Genomic DNA, 23,979 nt, shown 5'->3' with positions numbered 1-23,979 from the left:
CATATCTAACAACATTTCGCCTTTGTTCAAGTGTAGGGATACAGAAGTTGTCTATTAATGTTAAATAGTTTTCATAAGTTGGATAGATTGCAGTTCTCTTGTATGCCACGTATATTGATAAATTTAGATTAGATTTTTTTACAGTTTATGTCGGTATTGCTCTTGCGATGGATTCCAAATCACAGCAGCATATTCCAGTTTTGATCAGACATAGAAATAATACATTTTTTAAAGTGTGGTAATATTGTTAAACTCCTTTCCACTTCTAATTATGAACCCTAACATCTTGTGAGATCCATTAGCTATGTTTACTATATGGTTATTAAATGTCAGTTTCGTCTCAAATGTAACTCCAAGATCTTGGACTGAATTTAATCTATTTAGCAAGATTTGATTCACTGAGTAATTAAACTCTGATTTTTTTTCCCAGTAAACGATAAAATGTTACATTTGTTTATATTTACATTAAGTTTGTTAAGAGAACACCAGTTAGTAATATTTTCCATGTCGTGTTGTAAATTGAGATAGTCATTAATGGTCTTTATTCTACCGTATGTTTTGAGGTCATCCGCAAAAATTGCAATTTGTCACTTAATAACATATGAATAAAAGGAACAACAACGGACCTAGGTTGGAACCGTGTGGAATTCCACAATATACAATATAATCAGTTGCTTTATACTCTTTGTAAATAACAGTTTGTTTACGATTGCTTAAATATGATGAGAACAACTTGATCAAGGGAGAAGAGAAATTATATATTATTTTATCAACAACTACTTTGGAGCTAACTGCACGTAGCCATCCCTAACAGCAAATACAGCAGGCCCAACAGTGGGGAAATGGTAGGTTAACCAAATGGCAGCGTTGGGTGTACATTCTAACTGGCCGATTTGTAGAGCATATACAACCATTTTAGCATTGCTTCTCCGAAAGAAGTAAAATACAATAAGAAGTTCGGGGTCGAAGCTGCTGGATAAATTACAATAAATTGTTGGTTAAACGTCATTCATTTTAAGCTACATTGGGCAGCCAACCTTTGGCCTACGAAGGGCCTAACCAAGTGTGCAGGACTGGAGGCTATATCTCAAAACTACTAGTCTACTGCTTCACAAGCTAGAAGTGAATAAAGTACTACAGATTAATTACAGTAATTCTTGTTTAATTAAAAGGTGAACTAGTAGTATTCCGAATCTTATACAGCTTAATAATTATATGGATGTTCAAATGTGTATTCTATGTCGAAGCGTCCCAAGGCGAAAATTATATATACACATTTCTCCCTTTCCAGTCCTGTCAACTAAACTGTTATGAATATTTCGATCTTGCACATATCGACGTTATTCTGATCATATCTCCAAAATGTATTATCAAGTTTCTTAGGACTGTGTTCAACATGTTCGAGTTCAAAGCAGCCATTATAGTAATTATTCGCTCATGGGAATGATCTAGAATTTGATAGCATTCTTGTCATATTTCAAAATTCTCTGTATGCCAAAGTTCATTGGATTCAGGTCATGTTACTGTGGTGCAAGATACAGTATTTCCTTCTCACAGTCAGTCATTAATCAGAAAACAAACATAGTCATTATATCCATATTTTACAATATCCTGTATTCCTTTCTTTACTTACTCTGTCATTTTCGAAATTAGAAATCATCACGAAGAGCTCACAAGGAAAGCCTTCTTGGTTGCCTTTGGGGATGAGCATGTGATCTGGCCATCCACAGCCACAGAAGTTGAACATCTGCTGTTGAGTGGTGTCAGTAGGACGAGCCTCCAAATCTCTAAAAGTCCTCTCAAAGGGAATTGTCACCGATGATTGGTCAGATCCACGCATTATAGTACTCACTTTCGGGTTGTTTTTCACTGAAATGTATTGAACGAAAGGTGATCACAAAATGTACATTTTGAAGGCTATATTAATTTTGTTTCAAATTTAGCCACATTTGTTTTAACTAGCCTTGTACTTACAGGTGTTGTGTTTCGGGTTTTTCGTTGCCAACTTATCAGAACATGTGTAATATCTTTGGATTTTGGTTTCTTAATTCTAAAAAAATTGCACCAATAACACGTGTTATTTATAAAATAATCATAGTTATTTTTACTAGAGACAATATTTTTCAAAATAATATTCGTAATATAAATTTTCATTAAGTTAATTTTTCAACTACTGAAACCCAGATAAGATAACATTTTAACATTTTACTGCTTCGAAGCTATTTTTATAGACGCTATAGAGATTACAGTATTTGTAGCTTTTAAATAAAATTATATTTCAATATACATAAAAAAAATCAACGTAGCGTTGCGATTATGGAATTCCGAAATTCCTTTGTCACAAGTGTACTTATTATGTGTTTTATTTGAATTAACTAAATCAGGGTTGAAAAAATAGTTTCTTTTGAAAAAGAACAAAACTGTGTTTAAAACATGCAAAAGGTGTTCAAAATGTTTTAAAGCACACACACACACACACACACACACAAAACATGTTTTAAATATTTTGAACAGTTTAAAACATGACTTTAAACATATTTCAGAATCATGTAATAACGTATTTATTTTAAGACTTTTTTGCTCTTGCAATCGACCTTTTCATTTATTTTATTCTCGTTAAGACTGCACTGTGTTGGGTACAGAATATTTCAGTATAGATACAGTAATTCTCAACTTATTTCATATCATGACCACCTATTATTACACCCTCTTGCCAGTGGCTCTCATAAGTACTTGCTTGCTTGTAATAAGCTTTTTAGGCAGATTTTAAAATCTACCTACTATAGAGATTTTACACAATCTATCAATATACATGGTAAAACAAAAGTTCTCACCATCCCTGTATTGAGAACGGTTTGAGGGAGAATGATGAAATTTGGAAGTAGTCTGGCACATCAGATGGAGCTATCAAGCATCAGAGCGGACATCTTTGCTTGGTATTCGAAATTTTAAATGCAAAAGGAGTCATGTTACATGTTTTAAGAGAATTTTGCTAGAAATACGGTTGTGTGGTTATTTTAGCCCTAAAGTAAGTAATTTCGGAGTTACTGCTTCTCCAAGTTTTCTAGTTATGCCTTTAGGGGCTAAGCTCACGTTTCGTGGAGGCGGGTGAGATTTTTGTTGCAAAATTTGATTACTATTTCAGAACACTGATGCTAATAAAATTATTTTAAAATAATAAACTTTCGAAAAGTAATGTTTGAAGCACACTCCATGTTGCGCTAACTTTAGAATATTTTTTGCAAGCCTATGTAATTGGTTGTACTTTTGAGTCAATAATTTATTGAAGAAATGTAATATTCGGGGTGTTCAGAGCACAATGGATCCAAATCCATTTTAAATGAAGTTCAGAAAATAAATTCTATTTCAAAATGTAATATCTTCACAGTCAAGAGTCCAAAACAAATGTAACTAAAACCATGCGAAAGGGCGTGGGATAGTTTTATGTGACATCCGCTAGACAGGGACGTCAGTGGGACAGGACGGTAACCGCTCCAATTCACACTCTAGATTTCAGATTTTGGGAGCAGTAAGGCAGTTTTAGAAATCTTCTCGTAAGCAAAGTCCAACAGAACAAGCTTGAGGTTCTTACACCGAATAAATACGGAGAACATACAAATGATTAAAACTGGAAACTTGCTAAGGCCTAATTAGTGGAATTTTAAGCAGGCCCGAAACTCAAAAGTAGAGCCACCTTTGGAATCCTTGGGCCAAAAAATTAACAAGAGAGCAATATAGGCGTATAGATCCTTGCGGCCAATGGAGGATTATAACTGATCAAAATCCGTATTTATTCGGAGTTAGGATTTCAAATTTTTTATGTTGGACTTTGCTCAGCAAAAGGTTCCTCACTGCATTACTGCCCCTAAAATCTGAAATTCACGGTAAGGGGCGAATGACCTCTAAACGAATGCGCCTCTCTAGCAGCAATTATATAAAATTCTAGATTGCATCTTGTCATGTAGTTTTTTTCTTTCTTTCATCTCGGGTTTGTGGTTGTGAAAATATGACGTTTCCGTCGGTGTATTCGTTTGGACACACACTGCATTTATTTAACGTAATTATGCATCATTAACTATGCCATTCGGAGCTTGACTTGTTAATCATTTCTATGTTGACCGTACACAATATAATGTTAATATCTTAAATTTATGAGCAAGTAGGGGAAATTAGCCCTCCTCCCCCATTCCATCAACGCCCTTGTCTAGCGGTTGTCCTATGAAACTCTAGTCCACATTCTTTAATGTGTTTTTTGTTACATTAAATTCGTACCCTTGACTACGAGGACATTACGTTTGCTGAACAAAAGTGGACCTTTCTGAAAATGGGCTTGGATTCTTTGTGCTCTGAACACTTGGATCCATTGTGATCTAAAAATATTTTATGGAAACTGATTTGGAGCCAAATTTATCCTGCAGCCCAAGTTTGTTCGAAACGCATAAAATTAGTTTGTTTAGTTTGATTGATTACAGTCTTGCATCGGTATCAATGCTATATGAGACAGGACTTTTTGTTTAAAGTGGGACCCGAACCACAAATTTTGAAATTTTGCGTTGGATGGCAGTCAAAATCTATACAGCAAATTCCGACATCTTGCGCCTCTATCCTCAAAATTTAATGTTAAAAGAACGAAAATTGCACCCTGTAGTGTGGTGCATACATACAGGCAGACGAACAAATTGAGCTCAAATTGTCCCAGACACTGACGTTCTTCACTGATGTTGCAATAAATATCACGCTTTAATGGTTAGTTACGCGGCAACTGCCATACCTTGCGCTTTCTCGCGTGGTCCCTTCATAAAGCTATCCCAAGGTGTAAAGTTTTAAAGAAAATTTACAACTGAGGTGGGGAAGACGGACGAAATAAAATTTTGATTATATAATGAGAAAGAAAATGTTGATACAAAATTAATTTTTACCTGAAGCTTCCAGTTGCATCTCAACCACATCACTGACGTTGGAATCATCAGAAGCAATTTTCGGATCAACACTTTTACCATTTGTTTGGGCTTCTAGTTTTTTCACAGCATTGTATTTTTCATAATGATTCTTCATTCTTTGAACTAAACCAACCATTTCTTTCTTTAAGTTTTGCGAGCTCGTATGGTCGTTTTCTTATCTGATGGAGTTTGAGTTACTTTGATAAATTTGCTCCAAATGATGTCATTTTTGTTTCCATACAACTCATGGTAAACGATTCCAAGTTGTAGGGAGACTGAGAACCAACATGTACTGTATCAACGAATGCCTGCGATATTTTAATTTCAGAACCGCACTTTAGCAAATAACCTTTTTTGTTTGTTTTCTGAATACAACCGAAAAATTTGTTTCCATGATAATTATTTTATTTATTTTTTAAATGTCAAATCTACAAGTAATCTAACCTTTGACTACGATACTTTCTCGCAAGTTAACTGAGAAGCATTTAAACAATACAATATACGCTAAAAATAAGAGGAAAAAAGAGAGAAAATAAATTGTAGATCACAACATTGACGTGCTGTAGCCACGAGAAATCAAAACATTGACATAAGCAGAAAATAGTATTCTGAATGGGGAGCACTTTTGACAATTTTCTTTATCTGGAAAATTTTTTTGCAAAAGTAAAATAAAATAAAAGTACGTTTAAAACAAATCTTAAAAAATACACATATTTAAAACAAAATTTTTAAAACGTATACAAAATTTGTTTTAAAGAAAATCAATTGTTTAAAACAAATTTTAATCATTTGTTTCAAACATTTTGTTTTAAACAAAACCACTCTGAACTAAATAAATCTCAGTATTTTGAACATTTGGAATCTTATCTTACATTAGACTTACCTTAATTAAAAAAAAAATAAATCCGTTTCTGTATTAAATCGACAAGGAAAAATACTTAAAATTTATAACCGTAAATTAAGGAACACTTACATGTAACCTGGAATTTGTCAAGTTCTATCATCATGTTCTTCTGATCTCTAAACAAAAATGGCTGACCTCGTTCATCGAATTTCGGAGCTAAGAAAATACGAACTGTTCCAACTTGTTGGCCGTTGGTATTGTTTTCTACCTGTGAATATATCGAAGTTTCGAAATTAGTTACTCACAAGTGATCACAATTTTAGAGCAAGAACTTTGTTGCAAAATTTCTAGGGAAAGCTCTTTTTACATCTAGGTCTATATTAAGTAATATTCCAATAATAGTACGCAGATCATTACGACATTTAAATGTGCAAACTAGATGTATACACTGTAGTTCAAGCATAAAAATAAATTATTATATCGTCCTTTGGGATTCCATGATCTGAACTTTGTAAAACACTTATAACACTTGCGTTTGTCTACCACTGCGTTAACTCTTACTACTGACTGACCACCTAGACTCATAGTTACGCACTACTGGGGTTGCACGCTGCATGATGTAGCTCATGTGGCAGTAAGGACGAATTCACTATTTGGAGAGGCAGTCATAATTCAATTATGAATCGATATACATACATACATATTATATTTGGTCTAGGAATTAATTCGTGCGGGTGGACAAGAGATGGCGTAACGAACGGAGCGTCCCACAGTTCCGTGTATCCACACATGTGTTGCAAACCCCTGTCATCGCGTATCGTTCGTAGTATAGGGCAGTGGATTAAAGCGTCAACAACACCAGTTTGTAGTTAAGTGAACATGGAGCAATTTGTGCCTGATAAAGTGTTTTTGCCGGGTGTCCTGCTGCATTACTTTAACATGCAGAAAAGTGCGACTGAAAGTCATCGTATTTTTGTGGAAGTGTATGGTGACCATGCTCTAGCTGAGCGAACGTATCAGAAGTGGTTTGCACGGTTTAGAAGTGGTGATTTCGGCTTGGCAGACCAAGAGCGAGATGGACAGCCAAAAAAATTTCAAGACGAAGAATTGACAGCATTGCTCGAGCAGGATTCGTGTCAAACGCAGGAACAACTTGCAGCAGCATTAGGCGTTGATCAAACAACAGTCTCCAAACGCTTGAAAGCCATGGGAATGATTCAAAAGATGTCACATTGGGTTCCACATGAATTGAAAGACAGAGACGTTGAAAGACGAAAACCATTTGCGAATTGCTGCTTCAACGACAGAGCAGAAAGGGGTTTCTGCATCGAATTATTACGGGTGATGAGAAGTGGATCCATTACGAGAACCCTAAACGAAAAAAGGCCTGGGTGAAACCAGGTGAACCAGGTCCATCACAACCAAAACGAGATATTCACTGTGCAAAGGTTATGCTGTGCATATGGTGGGATATGAAAGGTGTGGTGTACTATGAGCTGCTGCAACCGGGTGAAACTATGAATGGAGAACGTTATCGACGACAATTAATGCGTTTGAAGCAAGCTCTGGCCAGAACACGACCAGAATGGGAGAACAGACATGATAAACGTATTGTTCAACATGATAACGCTCGCCCACATGTCGCAAAACCGGTCAAAACCTATTTAGAAAATGTCGGATGGGAAGTTTTACCCCACCCGCCGTATTCACCAGACGTTGCTCCTTCGGACTACTACTTGTTCGATTGCATGAACAACGATTTGATTGGACAGCGGTTTACTTCTTCAGAAGATATCGAAACATGGGTCTCTGACTGGATCGCTTCCAAGGATGAGGACTTCTTTCGCCACGGAATCCGTACATTGCCTGACAGATGGGCGAAAGTGGTGGCTAGCGATGGACAATATTTTTCTTAAGGTATTTATGTATTTTGTGTTTGTACTACAGCTTCAATGTGTGCGTACCAACCGCACGAATTAATTCCTAGACCAAATATATATATACAGGGTCGTATCCAGAAAAAGTAGGACTCATTTTTTCCCGCGCGCGCGGAGCAATGTAGGGGGGCTGTAAGGCCTGATGTTATGGAGGGGAGCTTTGGGAACAGGTGTCGACCGGCGGCAGTCGCCTGCGTGCGTTAGTTGAGTGTGGACCACTGTGTTAGTGACCTCCTGTTGTGACGCCTCGTCGTCAGTTGCGATGGAGCGAAATTTGGAGCAGCGGTACGCCATCAAGTTTTGCGTCAAACTGGGAAAATCAGCGACCGAAACCAAGGACATGCTTATGCAAGCCTACAAGGAGGATACCATGAGCCGCACAATCACCTCGTAAAAAGAAGGCCAGAATGTCGAAATCGAAAGTGAAATCGATGTTGATTGCATTTTTTTTACCATCGTGGTATTGTCCATAAGGAGTTTGTACCTCCTGGACAAAGTGTAAATGCAAAATTTTACGTGGAAGTGCTCACACGGCTGCGAAATCGGATCACACGCGTGCGACCAAACCTGGTGGGGAAATGGAAGCTCCACCATGACAACGCGCCGCGCCACGGTGCGTGGATTGTGAGGGATCTCCTGACCAAATTCGGCGTTTCCACGTTGCCTCACCCCCCTACAGCCCTGATGTGGCACCGCCGGACTTCGTCCTTTTTCCCCGTATCAAGAGGCAGCTCAAGGGGCATCGTTTCGACTTGGTGGAAGCGGCCCAAGCAGCGACGACAAGGGTGCTGAACGGCATCCCGAAGGACGACTTCCAGAAGGCCTTCGCGACCTGGAAGGCTCGCTACCAGAAGTGTGTGAATGCCCAAGGGGCCTATTTTGAAAAGTATGAAGTCGATGTACCAAAATGTTCAATAATTAAAAAAAAAAAAAAATCAGTCCTACTACTTCTGGATACGACCCCATATATCTATCTATCTATCTATCTATCTATCTATCTATATATATATATATATATATATATATATATATATATATATATATATATATATATATATATATATATATATATATAATACTCTAAACTGGCACAAATTTTGAATCTTTACCTTCCTTTGGATATGCCTTTTAATCAAAGCGATATTAGCATGTAGTATACAACTGTTAAACAAATGAAGTTACTAAACTATTTTTCTTTGTTGTTCTTATTATGATACACTTTTGAAAATGCAACCTCACTACACAGTTGAATTTAAGCTGATTAAAATTTATACTAGACAACAAAACTTTTTTTTTTTTTTTTTTTTTTTTTTTTTAAGAATAAAGTTGGGCAATTAATCTCCAAGAGTTCTAAGCCCGTCCACCTTGAAGCCGAAGGGACTTCTTGAATGAAATACAATATACGTAGAGTTATTTTAAAATGTCAGTAGCACTTTACTTCATTGGTCTAGGAACATGAAACAGGAAGCGGAATATGCAGAATAAATCAACAACTCATAAAAAGGTATGATTTATGTCCATTGAATCACACGTAGCGTAATTGGGGAAAGGAGAACGGAAATTGAAGTTTTCTATTTTTGTCTCTCATTCATGCTTTCTGATTTCCCCCTTTTCTCCCCCTCTCCTCCGCCCTTACCTGTAAATCTGATAGACATACCAAATTGAAGGAAAAACTTCTAAGAGCACTCAGGAAATAAGCCTGCTTGGAGAATGGAATGTATTTTTCTTTTTTTAAATAAAGAAAATACCATTCATTCTACCGGCTCATATCTTGACATATATTTCTTTCGAAAATCATAAAAATAGTAAAAGGGATGTATTGATTATTAAATAAGACCAATAACATACTTTAAAAAAGAAATAATCATCATAAGTACTCTTCAATCATTGCCGTTCAGTTACTGCAACCAAGAAGCTTCCATGACCCATATTCTTCAGCTAACTCTTCATCTTCACGTACGATTCTTACGTTTTGATATTATCCATCAATTATAGCATTCCTCGCCACCTCCCTCCTCCATACCCTCTAGCACGTCCCTCATGATACAGTTCCTTCTAAGACAATGTCTCAGCCAGTTTCTCTTCCTCTTCTTAATAATATCTAAAATTCTTCTTTTCTCCCCCACCATTTCTAACACCCTCTCATTCGTTTCCCGCTTGATCGAGATAATTCTCTCCATTCCTCTCCACACCCACATTTCGAAAGCTTCCAGTCGTTTTTCATCATTTTTGCGTAATTCCAATGTTTCTGACCCATACAGTACAACAGTCCACACGAAGCATTTTATGAGTCTTTTTCTCAACTCTTTATTCAAGATTCCACAAAACAGACTTTTCTTCCTCCTAAAGGTTTCTTTCGCCATTCCTATTCTTTGTTTTATTTCACGTTCACACTGGATATCATCAATATAGTATCAATACTACCCAGGTATCGAAAACTAGTCATCTGTTCTATTTTCTCCCCTCCTACTTCTATATTCGACACCGACCGCTTCCTTTCAAATCAGCATCGCTTTTGTGTTTCTAACATTTATTTTCATTCCATTTTCTTCACAGTCCTTCAAGTTTTCTGACATTTTATTGATTTTCTCTTCAGATTCCGCAACAAGCGCAATATCATCTGCAAATCGTATGCATCTAATCAATCTACCTCCTACCGAAATTCCGTCTTTATTTTGTAAGCTTTTTTCACTATCTCTTCTAAATAGATATTAAATATTGTTGGAAGGAGACAGCATTCCTGTCGAATTCCTCTTCCATTTGCACTCTCCTCTGTCATATTCTCTCTCATTCTAACACTCACTTGTTGGTTCATATATATAAGTATCTTATGAGTCTTCGATCCTTCCATTCCAATCCAATGTTCTTTAGAACTTCTAGCAACAATCCCCAATTCACGCGGTCGAAAGCCTTTTCTAGATCAATGAATACCACATAACCTCTTTCCTTTTTTCTGTAAATCTTTCACAGATCACCCCTAATAATCCAATTGCATCTCGTGCACTTACATTAAAAAAGAAATGTAAAAAAATAGATTTAAACCAAGGTAACTATAACATAATTCTTGGGCTTCGAAGGGCTTATATGAGAATAACTTACTTGAACTCCTAAAGGTTAATCTTCCAAGTCTGTAATATCCATATAACTTATAACAGGATATAGCTATATGTGATTACCCATACATACCTGAATTTTGTAGGAGAATGGAGCGTGTTGTAACTGTGTTAATCTTGCAAACACAGAACCTCGAGGAGTAAAGTCTAAACCTCGAGACAGATCAACATCATTTTGCTGCCAGAAGGTAGACAGCACGTTTTTGTTGAGTTTGGGAGTTTGAATCTCGACGGAAAGAATTCTGATTCCAGGGAAATCGAGCTAAATATACAAAAATAAAACAATAATTAATCAATTTGAAATATTGGTTGAATTTTATTTATTACACATAATTACTTTCTTTTTGATGTTATTCTGACAACAAAACTAGAAATTTCTGAGCTATAAACAAGAGATCTCTACGAAAGTTAAATTTCTCAGAATTTATCATGCTAATGATATTAATGGAACAGTTACTAATGAATATTAGGTTATGTATTGTGTTCAATATTTTAGTACATGAATTTTACATCATCAGACACTGGCACAAAATTTTGAAAATAATAAATTGTCCATCATAAATTACAAAGTGGATGTCTGAACTGGAGAAAAATGAGTGGATTGTGTGACAGGAGAGTAAACTGGAAGATAAAGAGGAGGTTGTACAGCAAATGTGGTAAGTCCATCAATGATGTACAGTTTAGAAATCTATGTAATCACAAGAGCACAGGATAGGAAAGTAGATGTAACGAAGATGAAAATGCTGAGATAGATGACAGAGGTAACGAGAATGGTTAGGATTCGAAATGATTTAATCAGAAAAAAAGTTAAAGTGTCTCTCATCAGTAAGAAGATACAAGAGAAAAACTGAAATGACTCGGGCAGATGGAGAGAAAGATAATTATGTGATAGAGAGACTCGATGAATTGAAGATGCAGAGAAAACGGAGAAGAGGAAGGAACAAAGTCCAGTGAAAAACAGATTCGAAGCGGATTTGAGTAGATGGAGTGAAGAAGAAATGATATGTAGAAAGAGAATCAAACAAGAATATGCCTACCTCATACACATGGAATTAAGGCACTGAAGGCTATTAAAAATTCGTTTTCTATTTTATCAACTAAAATATTCTACAGAGTATCCAAGAAGTCCCCACGCCCCTAGATTTGATAGTCACAGACGGCAATCTTTTTAAATGTCGTTATGCATTGTTGACCGGAGTATATTCAGTTCAGTTGCTGTTTTGCGAAGTGATTCAGTTTAATATATCACACAATGGTAGCACACCTTTCCTCACGCGTCTTACCTTCACTACACGGCCTGTCTTTAACACATCCTGAAGCACATACGCATTTCTCCCAATCAAGCGGGGTTGAATGAACAATATGAGTCCTTAGCAAAGAGATCTTTAAACCCAAATTATTACCATTGACATTGCTTGTCTTCTGAGTGGTCGTTCGTGCATCTACATACATGGCGCTAATAGTTCCTCAATTGTGTAACTGCAACCACCCACATCAACCATAAATTCTCAACTAAAATGCTTCACGTGATCTTGAACACAGGGATAATGGACAGCACTTATAAACAGGGATACCAGACAGAGTTATGTGTGACCATAAAAACAGTTACCAATACCACCACTAAAATTATGTTAACTCTGTTCTCTGTTATACTCAAACCTGAGGGTACGGGACTTCTCGGACATCCGTATGTTACATATTAGGTCTGTCCTGTTTTATTATCTATTGCAACTCCATTCAAATTTTTGGTGACTCGTTTTGCAACTAATTTTTCGTTTCGTCTAAGACAATTTCAGTCTGGTTAGTTATTTCTTTCAATATATAAGACATAAACAGTTTATTTTCATTCATTTTTATTCATGCCTACCTGTTGCCTAGTATATCGTGGTAACGTATTCTTGTGTTCCTGGAATAGATCATCTATAAAAGCGTGCCAGCGATAGAAGATTGGATCTCGCATAGCTGTGGCAGGATCTCCCATTACTCCAAAGGTTTCCTTTAAAAAGAAAAGAAAAAAATAATTAAGACTTTAAATCAGAAGCAAAATAAATTACAAGATTTGGAGCGAATATTTTTGGACAGGTACTAGGGGGGGGGGGCGATTAGGGAAAAATGGGAAAGACGATATGGTATGGTAGAAGGACAACTAGTAAGGATAGAAGAATGTTAAGTACTGCATGTTATCTATATATTAAAATGCTAGGTTTATATGTTTGTGGACATTTACATCTTTGTGGCTAATTCTTTTGACGATGATATCTCGGAAACTACAAGCTCTAGAAGGATTCTTCTCACTGATCGATTGCAAATTGTGTGTAGATTGTTCAGTTCTAATTGAATATTTTAAAAAATGGTAGTTATTTCTTTATTCCATTTTTTAGCAGTGCAGTGGGAGTATTGAAATTTTAAAAAGTAAAGCATCATATCCTAGGACTTATATATTCCAAAACAGCACATTCGTAGACGGGGTTAGTATATCTCTCAGGCGTTTGTTTCATTGCCAAATGATAAGGAAATATGAAGGATAACAATTTCTCAAGTCTATGATGAATCTTGATTGTTTGGAGTGTTTTGCCCAATGAACATCATATATCACTGACATTATAATTAATTGAGTATGTAATGTATTTCCTTATTACATACTGCATGCAAAAAGAAAGAAAACACTGATCATACATGAATTAGAAATTCCAACCGGAAGTAGGATGAAATCTTGCAAACGGTGCGAGATATTGAAAAAATAATCGAAAAAATCTTCCCTTTATGATATCCTTTGCCGATTTTTATCAAGCCGTCCTTCACTTGTGTCTGTAAAGGGACATGTACAGATGTTGTGAGGAATAACAAGGATTCATGCTCATATGTGAATGAAGAGCTGTGTAGAGCGCGCACGTTCAAGACCACAATGAAGAGATTAGCTGAAGACCACAGTGCACCGAAGGTTCTCAATTAGCAGCAAGCGATCCGTTATTTTCTTTTTCATTCTTCATTCGTTTTTTGTGTCCTTACGAAGTTATGAAGGACTAAACCAGTGGCGTAACTAAGGGTTTGGAGGCCACCCCGCAGACAACGTGGAATGGGGCCCCTTCTCTACGTCCTACATCACGATTTGGGGGCCCCGTAATGGCTTGGGCCCCCCGCAATGCGGGGTCTGTGGGGCCCTTATTTACGCCCCTGGACTAGACCTACTATTAACATAGCATCCGAACTTCGAGCTGGATCTGAATCTCATGCAGTTAGCAGGTAACAAACCATCATTCAAGACCAACCTTCACAGTATAGGGCATTACCCAGCACATTACCTCGCATTCAAGAGGGGTTACAGGTAGTGAATGATCTAGTTATAATAGCATACTTAGCATATGTTACGTAACGGGCACTAGAAATAGAGAAAAAAATCTTCATAATGTTAAATAAGTTACTTCTAAATGGCCTTTTCAGCTTTGTAAATTCACATAAATTTATTCAGACTATTTACAGAACTGTCTTGGTGACATTTTTTTTTGGGGGGGGGGGAGATTTGATCAAGTTTTGACTCACGCAGAGCATAGTACCGAATAGCACCACCGCAAGCGCCAGCGACAGTTGTAACAAAAACGGCTGCCTTGATTGGTCCCGAGCGCGCTGTGTATTTTTGGTTTGTAGAATCGAAATGGCCCATGGTTAATCAAAGCATTCAATCCATGCTAACTGAATTCATTCCTGCTATCTTTTAACACTCTAGTTATATTTCTCTTTTGAGAAAGCATAGGCCTAATATAACTTACAAGATGTCTATGATCAGGATCATGTGATAAAGCAATAGCAACGTGTCCTAAGTTGTGGATATCACCGTACAGGTTGCGGTTCATTGAAAGGATGCTGGACTCAACAATGTTTCCAAGAATATCTATGCCTCGCTGTTCAGAGAGTTCCACACGTTCACCTTGTTCCTAAAATGAAAACAAACAAACAAATGTTAATTACTACCACTAAACATGCTCACAGACTAACACGTAGAATTAATTTCGATAAACAACTACTATCCATTTCATAAAGATAGGCCCCTGACTTCGAGGTGCTGCTGTGATGTCCAGTCAAAACTTATACTGCATTGTCGGAATTGTTGGAATGTTGTCTTTTCAATACTTAAGACATACAAATTTTCTTTGTACTGTATAATGAGAAAAAAATAGAAATTAATGAAAAAGTGCGTATTTTTTCGTATTTTTTTGGTAAATCAATGTTTGTAGGACTATATCTCGGAAAGGAGTTAACATGAAATAATTTCCTGTGCAAGATGTGTAGATGCATATATTACCTGCAAGTTCTGAAAATTTCATTACTCAACACGTAGTAATTTTCTTGTTATTCAGCAAAAAGTGAGACATCATTATCTCTGAATTGCGGCGGTGTATTAACAATCTGAAAAAACTTTTAGAAAGATCTTAAAGTAGCTTTTTCAACCAAACTGTTTTGACTTGTTTTAAAAGATAAACAATCACAAATATGACATTATGATTTTCTCTACTTTGCGCCCTTCGCTATCGCAGTTTATACGGAGTGCTACGTTGCCACATTTTCCTGACGCGTATACACTCTCAGCCGGACGGGTATTTAAACTTGTTACGCACTGTCCGTCACTTTTTAGAGATATTTTAAAAATGTAATGTCTCCACAGATTTTAAACCAATTTCTTAGAAATTAACAGGATATACAGTAAATGTACCAAGTGTTCAAAATTAGAAAAGCGAACTCTTATCTTGTTTGGATTTGCATGTGATGGTCCTCGAAAATTTGTTGATTTTTGTCAGTTCTTCACTTATTGCACGCAGTACAAAATACACTTGCACAGAAACAAAAACACGCACAAAGTTTATTATATGATACAACCTTAGTTGATATGTAATATTGAGTTTACAATTCACAGAAAATCTGTTTTCAGATCTAAGAGCTCCAAGCTACATTAGAATCTGCCTTTGAATAGGAATGACGCGTTTTTTTTTTCCGGCGCAGCCTCAGGTTTACTTGAAACAGAGTTACTATCTTGTTCACTCCCGGATACGCCACTGAGTACAGAATAATCAATGTCCTTACTATTAATTACTAACTCATAACCGTCTGAGTCAGAGTCATTCATCAGTTCTGCAATTTCATTATCGCTAAACATTTTGCCTCTTCTTTTTGTAATACCGCCGCTCGTGAAGGAATATCCACTTTTTTTTTTTTTTAATCAAAAAGCACAAGATATACTCACGAAAATATAAATGCCCGTTCGTCCGTCTCATTGCAATGAACCCATATGATATGAATGCGTGTGTAAGTTTTTGACGCCTACGAACCCAAGGGAAGTATTGAAGACTTAATCAGTGCGACGTGATTAGACGCAAATACAGCCCTCGTCACCTACTCATTGCATTGTTTTCTTTCGTTGAAAGAAAACAAAGGACCCATTCTGTGTTACTGTACATTCGGCAAGGGAATTGATCGCAGAACTTGGGTGAACACGTGATTGCCAAGGCACATTTCTTTTTAACCTTTAACATGTTCGTAAGCTGGAGAGTGTGTATACTGATAGATCTTGAGGTAGAAATGGAGCAATTGTTTATAAATATTAGGGAAGATAGCAGGAGCAGCGATGAGCCAACAAAGTCATGACGAAAGTGAATGAAGTAAATAGATTAAGAGATGAGTTTTTGGATGTGTTACTTCAACGTTTTATTTTGAATACATTGAGATGTGTACACTCATGTCCAAAATTATTGTCGCATATCTATAACTGTCTTCTTGTAAGAATATAATTTGATAATGATTTTGCAGGGTACTTTTAATACTGATACTATATGTAGAGTCGGGAAATGTATATTTGTGGTAAATTTCATAGGAAAAGAATACGAAAATTAGCATGAGTAAAACAAAATGTTGCTAAATGGATAAGAAAATTTTAGTTTCGTTTTATTGTTCTTATTTACTGCTCTTTTGACATGAAATTTTCCACATAGCCTACATGTCTTTGCCGATTATACACATACTAACATTATAAGAAATACCAGGCGAATTCGTTATCAAATTATATTCCCACAATAACATATTTATAGACATGCGACAATAATTTTAGACATGAGTGTACATGCATTAATGTTTTTATGATGTTGTGAAAGGTTATAATAAATACTTTTTCCTATTACATTCTTATGAAGTAGGCTTCGCGCTACAAGCTTCCTGAACGCGACAACACTGCACGACAGCGTTGCCGCACTTCCATTTACTGTATGCTGTTTCTTCATATAAGCGCGGGGAATTTAAAGATTGGGTTGCAACATGGCTCACCGCTTAACGCAGAGAACATGTTGAAGTAAACATATTTTTTTAAAAAATAAATACTCTACCAACTAAACCCTTTTTTGTTAATAGTTCCAAATATTTGGAATACTAGACTTCCAAATTTTCGAACAGTATTTTGTACGTTTCTCTACCTACCATGGTAAAGGAGATCAGAGCTTCGCACATTTGTTTTAATTACACAAAAAATATCAAGTGATGAAAATTGAACTTTTCACAACTTACAGCTAATGGATGCATCTACATATTGTACACAGGAAATTATTTCACGTGATCTCTTTTCTGAGATATAGCTCTATAAACATTGATCTACCAAAAAAGTACGAAAAAATACGCACTTTTTCATTAATTTTTATTTTTTTCTCACTACATAGTGCAAAGAAAATTTTTATGTCTTAGTATTAAAAATACAACATTCCAGCAATTCCAACGAGGTACGACAATGCAATATAAGTTTTGACTGGACGTCACGGCAGCACCGCGAAGTCAGGGGCCTATCTTTATGAAATGGATAGTAGATACCCTTCTATCAACTAAGAAACATCAATACTTCAGAAATTTGACCATAAGCACGTCAATGTTTAACTAGAGTTCATTTTATTTAACAATAAAATAAAGGTCCTTTAAAACAAAATGCCACAGGTACATGTTCGACATTGAGTTAGGATCACGATTTTACGAGCATACATTTTTCTTTAAGTGTTACCGTCCTACGGCTAGGATAAAAGGAGACGGTGATTATGAGAAATGAGTGAAATTGTGGAGGAAACGGGAGAACCCCAAGAAATCCCACACACACGGCGTTTGTCCACCACAAAGTCCACTTGGCGCGGGCTGGGATTGAATCAGGAACCCTAAGCATCAAAGGTGAACGCTCTACCACTGAGTCAACGTGGCCCCACAAATTTTTCTATTACAGCAAAAAAGAACTTCCAGAAAGTACTCAACATATCAAATATTGCCTCCAGATGGGGTTAGGAATAATTTTTCAGCACATTTTTTAAAATCATCTTTGGGACCTTTCTCCCTTTATGCCCTTAATTTGCTCCTAGCTACTCCTACTACTTCATACAAATCTATTCCAAAGATTTTAATGAAAAATCTATTTACATTTAATTAATATTTAATATTATTCTAACTGCATAATATAAAACAGAAGCAACAAATCTCTTGTGTATAGTATTATTATTGAGAGGATGAAGTTACACGGTTGCTCAGTGTTACCAACCTCATCATTGTAATAGTGTTTCTAACCAAAAATGTACAGATCATCACACAATTTAAAATTTACACATTTCACTGCACTATCATTATTTTCTAAAATATGTTACAAGCATTTGTTTTATAGCAAGTACTTTATAACAGCCTTATATTTTTTATTATGAAACTTACTCATTTAAAAAAATGCAGCATGGAAAATACAAAGGTTACTTACATTGACAATAAAGCCTGTATGAATTGCTTCAAATATCCGGTCTCTCCAACGCTCAAGATCTTGAATATCAAATTGGATTTGATCAGCTTCTCTGTTGATATCCTACGAGAAACAAGGTCCACCATTAGCTTCATATTGTATGATCAATTATTCCCAAATAACTCTCGAAAACATTTATCAAATTGAACACTTCGGTTAAAATAGAGAAATTAAGATACAAATAGTTTGTAAATAAGTAAATAAAAATCTAAGAGTTTAAGAATTTTCGAGATACTAGTAAATTACTTATAAATACATATAATCGCAAAGAGATATTTGGTTCTATGGTAAACAGTATGTTTTTTTTTTTTTTAATAAACGACTCATATTATAAAAAAATATTACTGTTTGGTTATGTTCATTCCAAGGATCTTATAAAATAGAGGATCTGCCATTACAAGAAAATCCTGAAGCCATACGTCACAGTTTCGCCACCCCTACTCTGCCCACTCCGCCCAATAGGATCGGAATGTTTTGAGCCAACAATCATGGCGGAAACGAAAGTAGCCAATCAGGCAATAACAGAAACGAGAGTAGCCAATCAGACGTGCCGATGCTCGGTTGTTTTTTGGCTTCATCGATTTAATAGGATGAAGATACATATGGGCAGATCCTCTATTTATAACATCCTTGGTTCATTCAAACTAAGAAAAACTATTCTTAAATGTTAACCTGATATTCTTTTTATGAAACTATTCCATCAGGCCTTGTTTCCATGTTGTCAAACTTAACAGAACAGACTGAGCAAGGCTATGTGATTGTATATAAACACAAACATGTAACAGTTTCAACACACTAACTGTGTATTCATCAGACTTCAATGCCTTCTCCACTCCTCTGAACCAAAGGAGTAGTACAGGAGATTATTGACAAAATAATCGACATTGGGGAAACTATATGGAATGGAAACCAACATCGAAAAGTCGAAAGGCATGAGAATATCCCGTGGAAACGCACCCTTAAGAGTCAGAGTAGAGCAAAGTGAACTTGAAGAGGTCGATCACTTCAACTATCTGGGAAGTAGAGACCTGCACGGGCCGAGCTTGGGCGGGCCGACACTGATTTCTCTTCAGGTCGGGCCGGGGTGGGGCCGATTAATTGCAATTCTTTAATAATTATTGACTTTGGTTAAACGATAATTAGAATAAAGGTAAACGTTGAAGAAGTGTGCCCGTGAAAAATGTTACAAAACGAAACTTTTAAAATTTATCGGGCCCGGGCCGGGTTTGGGCCAAGGATTTAAAAAAAAACTTATCGGGCCGGGCTCGGGCCGAAAATCTGCAAAACTTTTCGGGCCCAGGCTAGGTCGGGTCTGGTATATTCGGGATGGATTGGGCTCGGGCCGAAAAATTCGGCCCGTGCAGATCTCTACTGGGAAGTACCTTGACGAGAGGTACTTACTCCACCAAAGAGATCAGGTCAAGAATTGCCATAGAAAAAATAAAGCATTCAACAAGAAGAGATCACTCTTAACTAGCAGGCTTAATATTAGACTGTTAGGAAGAAGTTGTTCAAGTGCTATATATGGATCATTGATCTTTATGGTTCATAGACTTGGACATTACGGAAGTTAGAGAAGAAATATTTAGAGAGCTTCAAAATGTGGTGGTGTAGGAAGATGGAGAAGATAAAATGGGCAGAGAGAGCAAAAAACGAAGATGTTTTAAAACGGATGGGAGACAAGATGACACTTTTAGCCAGCATCCTTTGTAGGAAGGTCAATTGGATTGGACACATCTTGCGAAGAAATTGTCTTCTTCACACCGCCATAGAAGGAAAGATGGAAGGAAAGCAAGAAATAGGAAGAAGAAGAACACAACTGATCCATGATTTGAAAAATAGAAGAAAATATTGGGAGTTCAAAGAGGAAGCTGAAGATTGAGCATCGTGGAAGAAACATTTTCAGGTCCAAATCTAGAAAAAAACCTCATTAGTCCCAGGAGCTGCCGAAAGGCAGAATACTTAATGATAATAGTATTTTATGGAAATATCAATAAAATAAGAGAATGACAAGACTGCATATAGGATGTGTATATGTATAGAAATAAACCTTTAATGAAGTAAATAATCATATGGTTTAACATGTTGAATGGTGGATGGCTGTTCATAATGTAATGAAAAGTTTCAACACTTACCATTTACGTTATTCAAAATAAGTACCGTATCTCAGATCGATCTCAGAACTGATAACAGAAATAGAAGGGAACAAGATAAAAGTGTATAAGAACATAGCCTAGGACCGGTGATATAAACTAGGGGCGAATCCAGGACGGACTTCTGGGGGGGCGGTGGATTATGATACTGCTACTTAGAGCTGCTTTTAAGAGCTCCAAACTCTGGGATAGGTTTATATATATATATATATATATATATATATATATATAATAAGGAAGTTTACCCTTCTGGGGGGGGCAATTGCCCCGATCGCCCCCCGCCCTGGATCCGCCCCTGATATAAACAGTAACTTAGGATTAGGAATAAGATTTCTGGGCTTTCAGCATCTATAGTCATGTTAAGGTGGATCACCACCCGGAAGTCAGTACATATTTTAGCTCATTCCCTTAACTACTGCGCAATGAAACGTTACATAGGGTCTATTATAAATATTGTGCTATAAGATAAAGTTATGTTTCAGCTACAACATAAGACACTGATTCATTTGGTTGTGTCTTCTGATATCGAAAAAGGTAACAAATAAAGAAAAATATTTGATTTGTTTTGCAATAAGCACACAAGATGGTACTTGCTGTTAAATCATACTAGAAATGCTCAATTTTATAAAATGTTGATTTGAATGTTTAAAGTACGTTAAAAGTAACGATCTTATTACGAAATAGATATATTGTTTGACCGTGTTTCGTGTTATGTTTCACATTTTATTTAAGTATTAATTTACGTTTAAGGAAATAGATTTTGAGAAGACAGTTGCGCTGAACGCCATAATGCATTGTTGCCAAGTTGTACGTTTAATTCCTGGATTCTAGCGTTGCAATTCGAGAAGCGGAACTTAGCTGTGAATTGTAGAAAGGGTCGAAAACTAATTTCTCCAGAAAGTATTCAAGCAGAATTCCATGATTGCGTCCTTAATTATGTGACACCAGTACACACTCGACACTACCTGGCAAAGCCGCACTATTCAAGCAGTGTTTTGCATAGCACCGAGAACACCTAGTGATCCACCTTAACCTCACACACATGAGGAATGACGTCCCTTGGCTATCGCACTGCCCGGGGAATTGAAGACGAAAAAAGGAATGGGGAAGGAAGGAAGCGGCCTGGGGCTATTATGTTTGGTACCATCCCAGCAATTGCTTGCTGTGAATGAGGAAAATACAGGAAAAACCTCACTCAGGATGGCTGACCTGAAAAAGCTGTTATACCTTTTCGACCGAGTGTAGGACCGTTGATATATATATATAAAAAGAAATAAGTGTTCATTTCAACAGCCGCGTCAATGTTACCAGCTTGTGAGTACCGCGAGCACGATAGTCTCAATGTCGTTCAAAATACATACAAGTCTTGTTCAAACAAACCTGATCACCCACCTCTCTCTGAAAAGTCTTAGACTCGTAAAAGAGGTCACAATCAAATGAAACAAATTTCAATTTTCTTTAATTAACAAAGTTCTTTCTTTAGAGCCGAGGTATCAGAATTTTCTACGTACAGTTGCGAGAATATGGCTTTTTAAAGCAAAGTGGGTGTCCAATATTTTTTAAACAAGACTGTACATTCTGAGGCAAAAATATTTCTATTCTCCCCCTTCATCAAAGTTTTTCACTTTATGTGAGCGCAAAGAAGTCAGAATTTGGCAATACTGCGCAAGAACAAACATTCGTGCACGGTAGATAGCAGTAATGTTGACGAGGATTTATTAGTGGACGACATGTAATACTATATTTTATCTTTTAAGAGTCTTCATCCCGGCGAAATTAAAATACCGCTAAATTTACAGTAATTATGTGATATCTTCAAATAGATAAAAGATAATTGAAATATGGACCAAGAGCGCCCTAGACAATATTATTTTGCGTGAGGTACCGTTATCACAAGTCACCTAGTGGCTTTCCGTTTTCAGCTGTTTAGAAACGCGAAAATAAATGCCGATTTTCAAAATGGCTCGAAACCGAAAGCAGATAAGTGAGTCGTGATAACGGTTTCTCATGTAAAATAATATTATGTAGGGCGTTCTTGTTCCACATTTCGACTATCTTTTATCTATTTGAAGATATCACATAATTACTGTAAAATTAGCGGTATTTTAATTTCGCCGGGATGAAGACTCTTAATCACCAAGCCTACGTTGTCTCTGTGCTTTTACCTTTTCATCTTATATATATATATATATATATATATATATATACAGAGGCGGATCCAGGATATGATCAAGGGAGGGGCTAAACCATAGTTTGCCGCTTTATTCAGTGTAAAGCAGGATTGAAGCCCATTTTATCCAGTGTATATCTGAGCGTCAAGGGGAGGGCTATAGCCCCTATAGCCCTCCCCTTAGATCCGCGCCTGTATATATATATATATATATATATATTAGAGTAAAACATCCCCACACGTGTCATTTGGGAGAATATTTTGCAAGTTTCCTTCTGCGCTTTACATACTTGTCTGACAGGAAACTGGAATGCCTCTTATGGGCATCTTAGTCTAATTTTAGCGGTGATTTTACAAATGTTAATTAATGTATTCTCATATTGACTTTGAATCCCCCCCCCCAAAAAAAAACCTTGGGACTCCTTCCGAAATAAATTCCTGCGTACGTACCTGTCTCTAACCTTAAGGTATTCGAAATCCCCACTCCTTTTCTTTTATTCTCGAAAAAAAAAAAAAAACCTCTGAAACACTTGTTTACTTATTTTAAATGAAAAGTCCAAGTACCAAATTTCACGTGTGTAAGCTTATGGGGTTTCGAAATATGGGCATCGTCTTATAATAATTGTAACCCCCTTTCCAGTTGAATTTCCAGAAATCCTTCCATACTGATGTTGACATATGTACTTTACTTACTGGTACAAATCTCATGTCCCGTACAAATATCAAGTTTTTAGCTTAAGCAGTTTGATCTGGCCGTTCCAGTCAGTCAGAACTGCTTTTATATAGAAATTTCTAGATTTTGTTGGCCTTCTTTGGATTTTTTTAAATATACTACGTTAACAGATACAGAACTTGTCAGTAATTATAAAAACACAAATATAGATATAGTAAAGTACAAAGTAGATGTACGATAGTAATATACACAGCATTACGAGAATACCAGTTGATAACACTGTAAAATATAATCAGGGTTGGGGTCAGGCAATTTGACTCCCCGTGCAATAGTATTATTTGCCGCCTCACTCCC

The 23,979-nt window shown here is 36.5% G+C and overlaps 1 protein-coding gene across 1 annotated transcript in view; it reads right to left on the bottom strand.

Annotated features, from left to right (window-relative positions):
- Window positions 1–23,979, bottom strand: part of LOC145692754 (phenoloxidase 1-like) — a 52,720-nt gene that overhangs the window by 5,159 nt on the left and 23,582 nt on the right. Inside the window, exons 7-12 of the mRNA XM_081768196.1 lie at window positions 18,591–18,692; window positions 14,602–14,766; window positions 12,702–12,830; window positions 10,908–11,096; window positions 5,914–6,052; window positions 1,634–1,869 (exon numbers count right to left, since the gene is read on the bottom strand). Of these exons, the coding sequence (XP_081624322.1) occupies window positions 1,634–1,869; window positions 5,914–6,052; window positions 10,908–11,096; window positions 12,702–12,830; window positions 14,602–14,766; window positions 18,591–18,692 (960 nt within the window). The remainder of the gene's footprint in view (window positions 1–1,633; window positions 1,870–5,913; window positions 6,053–10,907; window positions 11,097–12,701; window positions 12,831–14,601; window positions 14,767–18,590; window positions 18,693–23,979) is intronic.

The sequence above is a fragment of the Thermobia domestica genome, chromosome 8 (genome assembly GCF_964235325.1).
Source record: "Thermobia domestica chromosome 8, izTheDome1.hap1.1, whole genome shotgun sequence".
NCBI lineage: Eukaryota > Metazoa > Arthropoda > Insecta > Zygentoma > Lepismatidae > Thermobia > Thermobia domestica.
This window is presented reverse-complemented; position numbering and strand designations above follow the sequence as displayed.